The sequence below is a fragment of the Podarcis cretensis genome, assembly GCF_951804945.1.
Source record: "Podarcis cretensis genome assembly, chromosome: 6".
Taxonomy (NCBI): Eukaryota; Metazoa; Chordata; class Lepidosauria; order Squamata; family Lacertidae; genus Podarcis; species Podarcis cretensis.
In genome coordinates this window covers 34,523,457-34,541,065 of record NC_137175.1, presented here as the reverse complement: position 1 = coordinate 34,541,065, position 17,609 = coordinate 34,523,457, and the positions used below count along the sequence as shown (strand labels likewise).

Here is a 17,609-nt window from a genome sequence, read left to right as displayed (position 1 = left end):
CAGGTTTTCTGCACCTGGTTTCACCAGGTTTTTAGTGACGTTAATACTAAGAAGTATCAGAATTCTTGGAATCTTTTCTGATGTGCTCCTTATTAAGTGATTGCACTGTGCCATTTGAAGGTGTCTGTTTTAAAAGCCAATCTCTAAATATTTTGTAATTATTTTAAACAATAGTTTAGATCCAGACTCAGCTGAACTTAGATCCCATTGAAATAAATGTGACAAGTTGGTTGCGACTTGACACCAATGAGACTTAGGTTTTTGTAGCTTGCAGTGCAATCCTATACCTGTCTGCTTGGAGGTAAGTCCTATTGAGTTCAGTAAAACTTACTCCCAGGCAGGTTTGTATAGGATTACAGCCTAAATCCTGGACCTAGCCTAAAGAGGTGAAACAAAGTGGGAGCAACAAGCACATATCTGCCACATAATTTTTGACAATTCTATTGAATACTTCCTTGTTCATTGTTTTCCTGCTTTGAAATCTGTCCAACGCATCCTCTGAAAGTTCATTTATTTTCTGAGCTGTGCATTGCAGGAGTGATCAACAGTGGGATTTTTTGAAATGTAACCATAGTAACATGCAGATATAAAAGACACTGAAATGACAGCCGCCTAGTTGGATGGCAGTAGGGAAACAACCTTCACTGCCATTCACAACACAGCCTTATATTCACTTGTCTAGCCCTTCTCTCCTGCCAGGAATGTTGTGTAGGATTAACACCCCCCTCATATTCCAATATATGAAAAACATTGTGGAGTAAAATAAATGGGTGTCATTGTTTCACACTAACAGCAGTTCATCAGAGAGGAAGTGAGGAGGAATTTGGAAAAGTAAACAACATGCAGGTAATTTTCCAGTTGTTATTCTAAGAAGGAATTCATTGTTGAAGGGGTGAAACTTCAGTGGCAAAATAGATACAGAAGATCTCCTATTTAATATGGAATCTTCAGAAGAATCTCGGTTAGGAATGTTAGGAAATACTTCTGCCTGAGACACTACTGCATGGTAGTTAAGGAGTACCATAGTTTCTCAAACTCCATTCACGTAGTCTATAAAAAGGTTGCAGAACAGTTAGGAATATTGGCTTTGCACTTTATTTATTTATTGGACAACACAAAAACAGGCACATCATCAAAGCCAACACTATGGTTATTAATAAAATGAGTTATGTAAGCGGTTAGATTTATACAACAACAACAACAACAACAACAACAACAAAAGTTATGTGCCCCACCAAGGCCCCTGGGAGTTTCAAAAGCTAGATGGACCTATAGTATAAAACTATATTGTATTATATTGCAGGCATAGGCAAACTTGGCCCTCCAGGTGTTTTGGGACTACAACTCCCATCATCCCTGACCACTGGTCCTGTTAGCTAGGGATGATGGGGGTTATAGTCCCAAAACATCTGGATGGCTGAGTTTGCCTATGCCTGGTATATTGGGTAATGGCGCATTTGCCCATACTGGAGGATGCTGTTCCTGAAACTTCTTCCTTTTCTTTCCAGGTTTGCTTCCACCCATCACTGGAACACTTTGAGCTGTCTGCTTTACCACACTTGTCTTTCTCACAGAGTATAAACCTATTTCATAAAGCCCACTGCACGTTCTTAAGCTGCATGATTGAACTGCTGCCATTCTTGCTCACTTGTTTTTCTTAGGCTCTTGATCCAAGCTGGGTATGATGTGAATGTCCAGGACAATGATGGCTGGACTCCACTCCATGCTGCTGCACATTGGGGAGTAAAGGAAGCTTGCTCTATCTTGGCTGAAGCACTGTGTGACATGGACATCAGGAACAAGCTGGTTAGTGAGCTGTAGACTAGTAAATTAATGCAAGAGCCCCCCAGTAGCAAAATGTTCCTTGACAAGCCAAACATGCACTTAAATTGCACATATATAATTTTTGCCTGTTACTTGGCTTTAGTCAATTGAGTAGGTTGTATTATGCACATATTTTATTCTCCCTGTCAGCGGAAATGTATTTTAAAAGGTGTTGTTGAAAATACATTTTTGGTGTGCGTGTTCTTTAACTACTGTGTCTATTTCTATTTTCAATGTGATAGGCCATTTGAAATCTTTCGGGCCAAAAGTCCAAATGGCTACTTTCTACCTTGTGTAATGTCTATGCATATGATTGGACTCTTATCTGGTATTCTTTTTAGCTAAAACTGATGGAGAAAGGCCTTCCCACACTGCACCATATTTTGGCAGTGTGCTAATTGTAGATGTGTCAGTTGACTTCTGTGCTAGAGCAAATGGGTGCTTCCTGAAAATTTATAGACTAATACACACACACACACACACACACACACACACTCGCTCGCAAACACCCAAAAGTGTATTGCCACCCTGCAGCAACTTAGAAAATTACAATTTTAAGCAGACTTTCTCAATCTTGCTCCTCCGTCATCCCTGACGGTCCTGCTAGCTAGAGATCATGGGAGTTGTAGGCAAAAAACATCTGGAGGGCCGAGGTTGAGGAAGCCTGATTTTAAGTTTCTGTCAATATCAGAACTGTGATGTCTTGCCGCCTTGCTGTGGCTGCTGCCACCACTGCTATACTTTCCCTTGCCTATGATGTCTACATTTACAGTGTCTTCTAGGAGTTAAAAGAGGAGGTAGAGTAGGAAAAAGAACCAAGTCACTTCACAGACCCCTGGGATAGTAGACTGGGTTCTGCACTTACTCTACAGTCCTTAGAGAGGGGTAAAAAAAAGTTAGGCTTCGAGAATGAGACCAGTTACAAAGTGCTTTGGGGTATTTTGGTGGTGTTGTCAGTGCTGATAAAGATGGGAACAGTAGGAGGAAACCTTCGTTTATTTAACTGGCCTTGGTACTGATTTTTAACATGCAACAGGGGATGGGGTTACAGAGTGGGAATGATAATGTGCCCCTCCACCAAAGGAGAGAAGTATAAGTGTAAGGTTTTGGAAGGCTGAAAATATTCTTCTGCATTAGAGACCATGGCATTGTTTCCCCAGCTATATGTAAGCTGAAATTGTTTCTATGGTGAGTTAGGGTGTTTTTTTTTTTAAAAAAATTATTTTTTATTCAAATTTCCAATAACCAATCCATTTATAATTAAACATCCAATTTAACTTATACATTCTTTTTGACTTCCATCAGCCTATCTGACAATTTTCATATTTATCACCACTTCTCACATTTCATACATTTATGTTGCACTTTGACAATCCCTATTTTATCTTCTCTTTTAAGCGACATTCCAGTTTATTTTTTCACAGAGCTTCTTGAAATCCAACAAGCGTTATTTCCTGATCACACACAGTTTTCATATACTCTGTAAATTTATTCCAGTCCTCGGTGAATCTCTGATCGCGTGGGTTTCTAATTTTCCCAGTTAATTTGTCCATTTCTGCATACTCCATCAGTTTCATTCTCCATTCTTCCCTCGTTGGCATTTCTTCCTGTTTCCACCTTTGGGCCAGCAAAATTCTGGCTGCTGTTACTGCATATCTAAATAACTTCACATCTTTCTTTTCAACATCATTCCCTACTATACCAAGTAAGAATGCTTCTGGTTTCTTTACAAAAGTATATCTCAACATTTTTTTCATCTCATTGTAAATCATTTCCCAAAAGCATTTCACTTTCTTACATTCCCACCACATGTGATAAAATGTCCCTTCTTTCTCTTGACACTTCCAACATTTATTACTAACTTTAAACATCTTTCCAAGTTTCACAGGAGTTATATACCATCTGTATATCATTTTCATAACATTTTCCTTTATCGTAGTACATGCGGTGAATTTCATTCCCTCTTTCCAAAGTTTAATCCACTCCTCTAATTGTATATTGTAACCAAAATCTTTGGCCCATTGAATCATAACCGTTTTTACTTCTTCATCTTTTGTGTGCCATTCAAGTAATAATTTATACATTTTTGACAATATTTTTACATCACTATTCAAGATTTCTTGCTGAAACCTCGATTTTTTCCCTAAGAAACCTTTTTCTTGCATCTCTTTTTTAAACATTGCATTCAATTGGAAATATTGCAACCAAACAGTCACCTTTTCTTTAACCTCTTCATATGGTTTCAGATTCCACTTATCTCCTTCTTTAATTATCAAATTTTCATATGTGGCCCAATTCCCTGTCATATTGACCTTTTTCGTACTCATTATTTCCAATGGCGATAGCCACATTGGAGTTTTAGGCTCTAATAGATTTTTGTACCTATTCCACACTTCAATTAACGTTCCTCTAAAAATATGATTTCCAAAACCTTTATGCACTCTGTTCTTATCACACCATAAATACACATGCCACCCGAATCTATTGTCATATCCTTCTAGGTCCAACAATTCTGTGTTCTCTAATTTTATCCATTCTTTTAACCAGCAAAGACAAGAAGCTTCATAATATAACTTTAAATCTGGCAGGGCAAAGCCTCCTCTTTCTTTTACATCTGTCAATATCTTAAATTTAATTCTGGGCTTTTTGCCCTGCCAGATATATCTTGATACTGTTCTTTGCCATTCTTTAAATATTTTCACACCTTTGATTATTGGTATTGTTTGAAACAAAAACAACATTTTCGGTAGCACACTCATTTTTATCGTTGCAATTCTTCCCCATAACGATAGTCTCATCCTTGTCCATACATCTAAGTCACATTTAATTTTGTTCCAAGTAGGTACATAGTTGTTTTGAAATAGGTCAATATTCCTGGGAGTTAACATAATCCCTAAATATTTTACTTTTTTGACCGCTTTCATTTCTGTTTGTTGCTGTATTTCTTCTATCACTTCTTGATCTAAATTTTTAACCATTATTTTGGTTTTTTTTCTATTTAATTTAAAGCCTGACACCTGACCAAAGTGCTCAATTTCTTTTAACACCTCTTGAACACTCTGTATGGGATCTTCTATAGTTATGACTAAGTCATCAGCAAAGGCAAACCTTATATTGATTACCACCCACTGTTACACCTTTTATCTTTTCGTTGTTTCTTATTGTTCTTAGAAAAACCTCCAGAACCGATATAAATAACAGCGGTGACAACGGACATCCTTGTCTTGTACCCTTCGTGATGGCAATATTTTCTGTTATAACATTGTTTACAATTAGTTTTGCTCTCTGTTCTGAATATATCGCCTGTATACCACTCAAAAAAGATTGGCCCACATCCATATGTTCTAAATTCTTTAACATAAATTCCCAAAAGATATTATCAAAGGCCTTCTCAGCGTCCACAAAAATTAACATAGCTTGTTTTTCCTTCCCGCTAGACAAATATTCAATTATATTAATTACATTTCTTATGTTGTCTTTCATTTGTCTGCCAGGAAGGAATCCTGCTTGATCCTTATGTATCATTTCATTTAGTACCTTTTTCAACCTGTTTGCTAGAATATTTGCGAACATTTTATAATCATTATTCAATAATGAGATTGGCCTATAGTTTTTGACTTGCATTAGATCTGAATCTTGTTTGGGAATTAACGTTATGTATGCTTCTTTCCATGTTTCAGGTATTTCTCCTTTTTCCAATATCTTATTCATTACTTCTTTCAGCGGTACAAGTAGGATGTGTTTCAATTCTTTATAGTATCTTGCACTGAATCCATCCGGTCCTGGTGCCTTTCCACTTTTTAAATCCTTTATTGCCCTTAAAATCTCTTCCAATCCTATTGGTTCATTCAATTTGTTTTTGTTACTTTCTGATATTTTTTGCACCTTTTTCTTCTTCAAATATTCTTCTATTGTTTTAATGTTGAGCTTCTCTTTTCTTTTATATAGATCTCTGTAAAAGTCCACAAATCCTTTCCTTATTCCCTTCGGGTCAGGCCTGGTTAGTACTTGGATGGGAGTTAGGGTTTTTTTAAGGGCTTCCATTAAAACCTCACTCCCAGTCTTGGATGTTCCTGGGGATTTGCCAGTCTTTTGAAGAGTTTTAGTTTGCTGCCTGGAGTGAGGATAGAGACTGACAGCATGAGATGATAAACCAGTTAGTGTGTATGGGATAATGTGGTAAACAAGAAAACCCTTGGTGAAATCAGGCCATGAGCTTTGTAGAAATGTGCAGGGTTTTGTGCCAATAGTAGTTCTTGTCTTTGCTTTTAGTGAATGGTACATGAAACATCATTTATGATATCATTTGCAAAGAAGGTCCTATGCCTCACAAGTCATATATTTCCATGCCTGATGAAATAAGGCATCTGAATTAACGCTTGCCCTAATCATTCAAAGTGGATCATTTCTGGAGCAGTAAAACTGTTGGTGGAGGTGGAAAGAGGTAGAAGCAGTAGTAATATTTAGAGGCACTTTTAGCTTGTATGGCCTTGATGTTGTGCCTTAAAAATATTCAAGGGTCGTTTATTGGTTTACTACTGTCATCATCATAAGTTTCCGTTTTTGGGACTGTTTATGGAGCAAGACTCAAATTTGCTTTAACTGCTATGTTTCTTGGATCTTCATTAGTCTGCATTATGACTTGGGTGTTGCTCTAAGACTGTGATTATGATTTGCCTGACAAACTCACATAGAGTTTGGTAGAAAAGCTGCTTGAAGAAGGGTAGATGGTACCTTGTCCTCCTCTGATGAAGCATTAATAACCCACCTAGTCAGTCCCCTTCAGTGAGCTCTAAGAAGACAAGATGGGCCCAATGGTCAGTTGCACTTCTTCAAGCAGGGGACATCCTTTTGCTAGCTTCACAATCCTCAGAAGTTCAGGGTGGGAAAGGGCATTCTCTGTGGCAGCTGCTTAGCTGTGGAATTTCCTCCCCATTGAGGTGCACTTGCTTAGTCGTCCCCCCCCCCCCCAATCTTTTTTATTGAGCTTTCCATTGCAAATTTAAATTCAAACATTAAACATCAACATCATCATTTAGGATTCCTTGACTCCTTTGACTCCGCTCTGCCGTTCCATGGTTACCATTTTCAATCTTTCTCAACTGCTTCACTTATTTTCTCTATTTTTCTTAAGTCATCCATTCTTACCTTAATTTTTAGTACATTGCAAGCATTACTCGAATCCTGCCAAAGTTTTTAGTTACCTTCATTGCTTAGTTTCTGCCATAAATTGAAGGCACTTTTTTTTTACCCTAGCCTTTGACACTTAAGATATATATATTGGGCTTACCCTATTCTCTTGACTGTAATTTATTTTAGTATTGTATTTTTAAATGGTTGGGACTTCATAGTGAAAGGGGGTAAGAACTCTAATTTATTCAGTTACCACCAACAACTCTATTATTATTATGTCCCATTGATCCTGTTGCCTTTGCTATAATGTTTGATAGAGATGCTCATAAAATCCTGCCCATAACTGAAAGACTAGGAGAGAACTACAAGATCATGCATTCCCTCCCCCAGTCCCTTTACTCTCAAGGACAAGCGTTCCTCTGACTGCCCCCCGCCCCAAAAATATTACATGGTTCAGGATTCTGTATGCACCAATCCTAACCATGGTTAATACTAACCAGGGTTTTAAAATGTGTTTCCAAACCCTGGTTATGAGGGATTTTAGCTAGTGGTTGTCTGGAAGTGGTAGTATTGAAAATGTTATATATGTACTGGCTCAGCCTAACCCAACTTTTTTTTGGGTACCACTGATATCAGAAGCTACATGTGTAAGAATAGTACTCTAATTTTATTGCAAGATACTTCCTGATATTTTTGACAAATTCCATCATTTATCTCCTGTTCCATGCCTCTGGCTGGTCTATCCTACGATAATCAATTTGTATAACAAAATGCATGCTTAACTTGGGAGCTAATATATAATTAAAAGATATGGCCAGTCCTTTCCCAAGGCAAAGTAGGTAAATTCTAAAGTTGCTTTCAAAGCCTTGCCAATTACTGGAATAAGAAATGTACATTATAAACTTTGCTTAATAAACATAAAGAATCTCCTTTCCAAACTAATGAAATGCCATTCTGAAAGTGTCTTTGTTTGCTAATTGCGCATTCCATCAGGGTCAGACACCATTTGATGTTGCCGATGAAGGATTGGTTGAACATTTAGAGATGCTCCAGAAGAAACAGAACATGGTGAGTTTCTGGCTATTCCTTTTAACTAGTCCAGTATTCATGGACTTGTATGTCAGTAACCTGAGAGTTGCTTGTGAGATGTTAAATTGAAATGGGTCAGAGTTAAAAGTACCAACATGATGCAAGTACAGTGGTACCTCAGTTTACAAACTTAATCCGTTCCAGAAGTATGTTCTTAAACTGAAACCGTTCTTAAACCAAGGCACGCTTTCCCTAATGAGGCCTCCCACTGCCAGTGCCCTTCCACCGTTCGGATTCTGTTCTTAGAATGAGGTAAAGTTCACAAACCGGGACACTACTTCCGGTTTTGCAGAGTTCATATACTGAATAGTTCTTAAACAAAGTTGTTCTTAAACCAAAATACCACTGTAATGTCGAAATCCCTTAACTGTAGAAAATGTCTGGGTAGCTTAATAATAATGGAATTTGAGAAGGGAGATAGTGAAAATGATCTACCGGAGCCATTAGTAGTTCTTTAAAACAGCTTTCTTATTATGCTTTTGACAGCTGCGCAGTGAAGAGACAAGAAACAAGCTAATAGAAGCAGATATGAATGGGAAACTTCAAAGTGGGCTCTTCAAAAAGTAAGATCTCAAAGTACATGGTATGGGTGTCTTGCAGCATTTGATGTGAGCATTTCTGTGGGGATGGGGTAGGAAATGGGTTTGGAGATTGTTGCATTCGTTTTATTGTTTTTAGAGCATGTGTTTCAGTGTCTTATTCCATTTTTACTGTGTATATTGCTTCAAAGACTTTATGCTATCAAGCGGCCAATAAATTTGTGAAAGAAAGTAACCCATTTTGAGCTTCTATAAGTCAAGTCACTAGCATGATCTGTAACATGGTGAGGCACCAGTGAATTTTGCAACTGATGGGGCAGTCATGTGGAAGCTATTACGTATTTGTTTTTAAATTACCTTTTATTGAAGAATGTGTGCTCCTCCCTCAGATCAGGAGCTCATCTAGTCAGTTTCACCACTCCATTGACAAAAGAGCCACTGTGGAGTAGTGCTTAGTGACTTGCTACGACCTGGACACTAGAGGTCAAATCCTGACTCAGTCGTGAAGCTCACTGGGTGGCCTTGAGTCATCAGCCTAACCTACCTCACAGGGATGTTATGAAGGGAGAACCATGCGCAGCACCTTGAGCTCCTTGGAGGAAAGATGTCATATAATAAAACATACAATAAAAATGATTAAAAGAAGATGGCTGAAATTAAAAACTGTGGGGGAAACATGAACATATGTACAGATAGAAGCTTTGGACCTAAGCTAGTGCATTGTTATATTAAGGGTAGAAGTTGCTCACATTGCTCTTTAGAAATGATTCCTTAGAAAGCTTTTTTTTTTTTATAAATTTTTTATTAAGAGTTTTGTTAATACAATAAAGAAAAAAAGACAGAATAAACAAAGAACAAACAGAGAATAAAACAAACATAAAATTTTACATCTTGTAATAACCATCTTTTCTTCATTTTTTTTTTTTGGACTTCCTCACGTCTCTCGCTCCTACATTCCAAGTTTATAAAACTTTAGCCAGCAACTTATCACCTTATTTTCATTCTTATTGTACACAATTCCAATATTTTATCCCTAACTTTGAATATTTTTATCAAAATCTTAAATACCTAGTTTTAACATGATATTCATTCAAAATTTGTCTTTCTCATGAAATTCACTCATTCTCATAATCTTTTCAGCTAACTTTATGGTGCCCTGTTATTTTCAAATCTCTCATCCTTCTTAACACTTATATAATTTACAGTGTTTTTGAAGATAGTCCTTAAATTTCTTCCAATCCTCCTCCACTGCTTCTTCTCCCAGGTCTCGATTCCTTAGAAAGCTTTATCTGTGTTCTGATATCGTCAGCTTCTTAAAAGCACAACATTTTGTTAACTTATTCCATTGTGGTGAATACCTCTCTCAACCACTTGTACTTCAGCAAAGAGAAGATTCTTTATGAGGCAGACACTCTGAAATGTCTAGAAAGGGAAGAAGAAAACAAAGAGTCCAGTAGCTCCAGCTCTGAGGAAGAAGAAGAAGCCGAGGAAGATGAAGCTTCAGAGTCTGATACTGAAAAAGAGGCAGGTAATATATAGAACTGAGTTTTGTTTTTGTTTCTTGCCTAGTTAAGTACTGATGGGCCAGGGAATTAATGGGAACATAATTTTCTCCCAGGTATCTTTAAATACTTGATTCATTCTCTAAATATAAGAATCCATAAAGATAATGTGAGATTTAGGAATAAGGCATACATATAGAACAATAGAATTGTAGAGTGGGGAGGGACCCCAAGAGTCATCTATTCCTACCCCCTGGAATGCAGGAATCCCAGCTAAAGCATCCATGACAGATGACCAGCCAACCTCTGCTTAGAAACCTCCAAGAAAAAAGAGTCCGCCATCTCTTGTGGGAGTCTATTCCGCAGTCGGACAACTCTTAGTGTCAGAAGGTTATTCCTGATGTTTAGTCAGATTTCACCTTCCAGAGGAGATTGGGTGGCGGGGGCTTGTGAGAAGCTGTAGTGGGGATGAGAGGAAGGTCCTGTTATATGAGTAGAAGTGTACTGTAGTCAGTACTTGTTCCAGACATACAGATTCTGGAAGTCTAATGTTTATAAGCAAAAATAATGATGAATGGAAAGAAGTGCTTCTGCATAGCAATTAAAAAATGAATATCTGAAACGTGAATTATTTGCAGATTTTGGATTTTCTGACTTGATTATCCTCTTCCAAAAAGTTTTTAACCATTTGTCTTAGGGGTTTTCCAGATTTATATTGCTACAGATGTCCAGCTGTTGCTCTTTATTTAGATGGGATGAAAATAACTTAGTGCTGTTACTTTGCAATATTTATATATTGTAGCAGTATAATAGCCATTTAGGCGTGGTGTCTGGAATGGTTTTGAAAATGTTGTGTGGCTTGTCCTTTAAAGCAAAGACCATTAGCAATATATCTAAGATGAATAAAGGATCACCAAGTGGGTAGAGCTCAAGCATAGAATGTGAAGCTTTATTGCAAGATTACATGTAGCAAATACACTTAAATGTTTGTATTATGCTGATATTCTGTTGTTGCTTCTGCAGGGTAACTGCAGATGAGTGCATGAGTGGGGTTATACAGCAGAAAAGTTACTAATGGTAGAAAAGTTGAAGTTCAGCTTTTTAGCTTTGTCTGACGGTCAGCTTCTGCTTTAGCACCATAAATGAGGAGGGGAGTTAAATGAGGGGGAAAGCCATGTATACCAGCTTGATCTCCTTGAAGAAAAAGTTGTGATATAATTGCAATAAGTCAATAAAGTTAGGGTGTAGGAAACTGCTGTAGGACTAGGTAGTTACAAATGTAAAGAAATACAAAGGTTTTTTTTTAGCTCTATCTTTGCCAAAGAGCCATAGTCTAGCACATCCCTCTACATAAGTGATTGTGTGCAGTAATGTCTATATCTATCTATCTATCTATCTATCTATCTATCATCTATCTATCATCTATATCTTCTACTCCTTCAGATTCAGATACAGAAACACTGCTTTTTAAAAAAATAGAAAACTCATATATATGGATCTACCCTGCATTTTTTTAGCTGTGGTCACCAACTGGAATATATTGCTGTCTAAAAACTGAATGTGTTTCTCAGCATATATTGCTGTAGTACAGAAATAGCCAAGGACTTGCCCAGTTCTTTATGCTATTAATAGCTCTCTCAGAAGCAGAAATTACTCATCAAAGCAGATACAGTAATGTAGTCTTATCTTGCTTAAAATAATTATTGTCCACTGTCATGGACAGAAAGGAAAAAGGGAGTTCTGGGATGAAAAGTCTTTAAATGGTGGCTGGGGAGGGGCGGACGGAGAGAGACAGGCTGCTGCTAAACATGTGTTTGGCCTGTTACTACAGCTATTTGTGATTCTCCTTAGCTGCTTGAGTTTTGCTGCCACCAGTCACTTGAGGGGCTGCATAGACACCAAGTAAGGAGACACAGCTAGACAAAGTTGCCCAGGGGTAATTATTCTAGTTAGATAAATATTTGTTTCATTTGTGCCTTAAGCCTTGAAACGATCCAATTTTTCTTTCTACTCTTCAGTTAATATATTTCACACAGTAGTATATGACTAGCCAGTAAACAAATGTGTTTGATCACTATCTGGAGGCCTAATCCAGATTCATTTTGGAAGCAAGAGTCTAATCCAAAATGGATCCAAGTGTTGGGCAACCCCAGGTAAATCGCTATCAAATTATGTGCCCCTCCCCCCGATTCATCAGTAACTCTGATAAGCAATTCAAAAACATACTTTTAAAGTGAGCTCTTGATTTAAACATAAGCAGAAGTATTGTTTGCAAAATCATTTGGAGAAAGAAGAGAGTTTTGTAGGGATGTGCTTAAAACTGGATTAACATTTCTTACTAGTTCAATGAATGAATTTATTAACTGCCATGGATAAGCTTTTTCAGCCATTACTGAAAAGCTATTAAGAGAAAATATTGCTAGTCAGTAGATCTCATGCAGATTTTTGCATTTTAAGCTAAAGTGTCTTTTTTGCTCAGGTTGTGGGGAAATGGCTCTTGCTTAAACTAGTCATACAGATGAAAGGAACTGTGACTTGAGTATCAGGGCCACATCACCCTTTTAACTGTAGAATTATGGTATTCTATTTTGTCACTTGTTTTTTCTTGGTCTTTCATTATAGAGAGAAAGGAAGAGCCTATTGCTAATCATTCCAATCATGAACCCAGAACTCTAATCACAGAACAAGTGCCACCACCAGAGCATAACTCTTTCACTATGGCTCCTGCCAGAAAAGTAAGTGGAGGTTGACTTCAGTCTTAAAAGTAACAACTTGCTTTGAATCCTAGCTTACAATACTGTGCAAACTTGTTGTTGTTGTTGTTTAGTTGTTTAGTCGTGTCCGACTCTTCGTGACCCCATGGACCAGAGCACATGCAAACTTACTTACAAGTCAATTTTATTAAATTCAGCATACTTCCACATAAACATTTAGAGGATCGAGTGACATTGTACATAAATATTCAGCAGAATTTCTTAAATTTACTGCATGGCTGTGATCATACTGCCCAGTATCTATCTAGTGCATAGACATTTTCACCAGACATTTGAGAAGATCATCTTAAGTGTAGCTGGGTGTTGGGAAGAGGATTGTACTCAGTGCCACATCAGCAGCATTCTGCTTATGCAACAGGACTTCTTCCTTCACTCCTTTCCCTGTGTACTCCCAAATTCTGCTCAAAAGGGTCCCCATCTTCCCAAGACAGCCACAGAGGTGAGGAGAGGGAAGTTCTATGGTGCAAGTGAAGCATCAACATTGGTTGGAACCTACAGTGTTGGATTTGGACCAGAGAGACCTGTCTGAAATCCCCACTCAGTCAACCTTATCCACTTCACCGTGTTGTTAGGATAAAATTAAGTAACCATATTTATGTCATTCTGACAGAATGCAAATGAGGTTGATTTAATCAAGATAGATTTAGGAGGGCTGCATTAATTGTTGGTAAAACATTGAGAAGCAATAGTATTCCACCATTTTTACTTAAAAGCATATGTGCCCCAAATTGATCTGAGAACCATATTTCTCTTTTGCAGCGAACCTGCAGAATTGTACATTTTTAGGCTGAGGAAATTGGTTTTAACATACTGCAAACAAAGGCCTCTTCTTCATTGTTTATTCCTAGAAAATATGTATATCCCCCTTTCCACCACCCGGCTTGTTTTCATTCTAAAAAATGAGCTGCACACTTCAGTTAATTTTATGTTGGACATTGCAATAATATATTGTTTAATGCTTCATAAGAATCCTGGATTTCTACCTGTTTAGAAATCGAAGAGGGGTTCTTCCTCTTTTTTGTTTATTCTTGTGTTCTGTTCAACTGGAAATGCTGTCATCAAGCGTTGTGCAATAAAGTTTTTTTTACATGTAAGGGAGTTAACAATCTTCTGCATTTTCTTAAGAGCTATGTGGTTGTCATAGCAGCAGAAATCCCAGGTTATGTAATCTTTTCCAGATTTGAGAGGACCCTGTGTGCTAGGATATTATATAACTGAAATGGCACATTAAAATATTTAGTACTAGGCTTTTTTCTCCCCAAGTGAAACTCAAAATATTGCCCGGGGGGGGGGGTTAACCCCTTTCTGTCTTAAATTGCTGATTGATGATAAATAAAGCTAACATAGATATGCTCATTTAAAAAGTATGGTAATTAATTTGAATCTGTGCTGTTGAATCACTAGGATGAATGATAGAAGCAGAACTATCAGTAATTCTCATGCTTCAGCTGGGACAGCCTACTCCATCTTTGGAAAACACTAATGGTTCTGTTAGGAGAAGATTAAGATAGGCCATTTATTCACATACTGGTCATTTGGAAGGACTGCCTGCGGAGGAGCCTGGGCTTTCTTTTCTTACACTTGTATTCTGTCCTTGCTGCAAGGACTCAGAATAGCATTCATGGACTTTCTTGACTACCATGAGGCAATGTCATGCTGTTCAGCTTTACACTTCTTCTTAGCTTAGACGGGGCTGGAAATGTTTACAATAACCTTGCAGTGGTAGAGTCTAGTGGATCGAAAAGGTCCCTCTGCAGTGCAAAGCATATGTATGAACAAATGTCATTTGGCCTTTAAGCATTTGCTAATATCCAACAAGCGGCTCCTCCGAGCTATGAATCATGCAAGAGAGTCCTGTATAAGCCTCTCACATGTGAGATTCCACCAGAAAAAATAAAGAGTTATATCATTTTGAATAATAAAGACACTTGAGTAGTTCGATAATTCCCCACCACCATCGAGTGACAATGAAGATGGTTTATTCAGGGTGGTCTGAAAAACAGGCACAAAAGAGGTGTAAAAGATGCAAGCTTATGCTTCACTATAGTCTCTAAAAATGGCATCTTACCAGTTTGCTGAGCTTTAGGATTCAGAAATTAATGCTAGATTAGTTGTTTTTCACAGATGGATGATGTGTATGCCTGGCACTTCAAATACTGCACTACTGGTAAAATTGTATTAATTGGTTTAATGTGTATTTCATGTTCTGTAGCTGAAATGATTTTAAACTGCAAGTTAATTATTGGAATAGTAAACTAATCTGGAAGCTTAAAAAGGTAAAGGTAAAGGTACCCCTGACCATTAGGTCCAGTCACAAACGACTGAGGTTGCGGTGCTCATCTCGCTCTATAGGCCAAGGAAGCCTGTGTTTGTCCACAGACAGCTTCCAGGTCATGTGGCCAGCATGACTAAGCTGCTTCTGGTGAACCAGAGCAGCGCATGGAAACTCCGTTTACCTTCCCGCCGGAGTGGTACCTATTTTCTACTTGCACTTGACGTGCTTTCGAACTGCTAGGTGGGCAGGAGCTGGAACCGAGCTTAGTTTTTCCTAAATATCCTCCACTCTTCCTTATTGTCCTCTTTCTCTGTTGCAGTTTACTCCATTGCTCAACAAGTCTGAAGAACAAAAGGATGAATCTCCTTCATCATGGAGGCTAAGTCTACGGAAAACCAGCAGCCAAAACACACTTAGTGAAGGAAGCGTTCCTCGTGACATGCCAAGAGAGAAGGATGGTTCCATATATCGTTCTTCTTCAACCCCTCGGATTTCTGCATTATTAGACAACAAAGAGAAGGTGCTGAATAATCTGGCTTTCCTCACTTTGAAATGCAAGTTTTGTAATCTTATAAAGTGTTAGTTAAAGGCCTTTCCATATAACTATTTTTAAATCAAAGCTTTTTCTTAGGGATGTACACATTAGCCCCAAGGCAATGGCAGTAGTACTATATCTTTACATTAGAACAGGAACATAGCAAGAGCTGTGCTGGCTCAGACTGGTGTTTGATTTGGGTATTGGCAGTTTGGTTTCAACAGTGGCCAGCCAAATGCTTCTGGGTTACCTGCAAGCATGCCGTGAAGGAAACAGTCTTTGTTGTGGTTAGTTTCCCAGACAACTGGAATTTAGAGGTACATTACCCCTGAACCTGGGAGTTACATTTAGCTACCTTGACTTGATGGTAGCAGTGCAAGGGTGCAGGCAAAGTTGTGCCACTAATTATCAGATGTATGGGCACTATCTGGTACCTGGGACACTCATGCAATTTCCATGCTGCAGTCACAGTAGGCATACTGGAGACGAGGAAATTAGAATACAGTGGTACCTCGGTTTACAAACTTAATCCGTTCGAGAAGTTCGTTCTTAAACCAAAGCGTTCTTAAACCAAGGTGTGCTTTCCCGTAGAAAGTACAGTGGTGCCTCGCAAGACGAAATTAATCTGTTCCGTGAGGCTCTTCGTATAGCGTTTTTTTCGTCTTGCGAAGCAAGCCCATTGACAGCTTAGCGGATTAGCGCTATTAGCGGTTTAGCGGCTTTTAGCGGATCAGCTGATAAGTGGCTTATCAGCGGATCAGCTGATAAGCGGCTTAGGGCTTAGGAAAAGGGGGGGAAAAGGGAAAAAAACCCCGCAGGAACTTGCAAGACATTTTAGTCTTGCGAAGCAAGCCCATAGGGAAATTCGATCAGAAGGTGTTAAAGAAGGATAGAACCTTTTTTATGTACGCAACAACAGCAGCAAGAATACTCATCACAAAGTATTGGAAGACACAAGATTTGCCCACTCTGGAAGAATGGCAGATGCAATTGATGGACTATATGGACCTAGCAGAAATGACTGGCAGAATCCGAGATACAGGAGAAGAACAAATAGAAGAATGGAAGAAATTCAAAGATTATCTGCAAAAACATTGTAAACTATATGAATGTTAATATGATGCAGGATATTGAGACAATGTGGCATTAGTGACAAAGCTGAAGGAATGTGCAAAGATGTTTCATTAGTAACAAATAAGAGAATCACAGTTTAGTTAACCTAAGGATGGAAGATAAAAAGATGGGATAGCAGCAGGAATGGTTAACTTTAAAAGAAATTAAGACATATTAATTTGGTTAAAATAGGGGAAAAATCTGCTGAAACTAAATTGGAAACTTGAAAACAGAAAAGGGAGATGTGAGGAAGTCCGGAAAGAAAGCTACATGAAACCAAGAATTGAACCTTTTAATTTTGTTTGATTTTCGTTTTGTATTGTTTGTTTGTATTGTTGTTGTGATGTTTTGCTTTTTGTGTTACTATAAAATTTGTTGAAACTTTAATAAAAAATTATTTTTTTTTTTTAAAAAAAGGAAATTCGTTTTGCGAAGCACCTCCAAAACGGAAAACCCTTTCGTCTAGCAGGTTTTCCGTCTTGCAAGGCGTTCGTCTTGCGGGGCACCACTGTAATGGGAAATGCATTAATCCATTCCAGATGATGAAAAACAACCCCTAAAACAGCAATTTAACATGAATTTTACTATCTAATAAGACCATTGATCCATAAAATGAAGGCAATAATCAATGTACTGTACTATAAAATAAATAAGACAGTATTGTAGATGATAAAAATTAAAATTAATTTTCTTTCATAAGTGCATTGATGATAGTCATTGTTTGGATGGGGGGCTTTTATCCATTTCTGCAGTCACACAATCAACCAGTAGCTGAACTGGGTTCCCCACAAAACAAGTCATAAAAACGAAGTAACAAGCCTCAGT

The 17,609-nt window shown here is 37.9% G+C and overlaps 1 protein-coding gene across 9 annotated transcripts in view; it reads left to right on the top strand.

Moving 5' to 3' along the window:
- Positions 1-17,609, top strand: part of PPP1R12B (protein phosphatase 1 regulatory subunit 12B) — a 108,897-nt gene that overhangs the window by 22,399 nt on the left and 68,889 nt on the right. For all 9 annotated transcript variants that reach the window (XM_079979000.1, XM_079978999.1, XM_079979002.1 and 6 more), the window contains exons 5-10: positions 1,662-1,806; positions 7,951-8,025; positions 8,533-8,609; positions 9,968-10,113; positions 12,710-12,822; positions 15,456-15,656. In XM_079979000.1, coding sequence (XP_079835126.1) covers positions 1,662-1,806; positions 7,951-8,025; positions 8,533-8,609; positions 9,968-10,113; positions 12,710-12,822; positions 15,456-15,656 — 757 coding nt within the window. The remainder of the gene's footprint in view (positions 1-1,661; positions 1,807-7,950; positions 8,026-8,532; positions 8,610-9,967; positions 10,114-12,709; positions 12,823-15,455; positions 15,657-17,609) is intronic.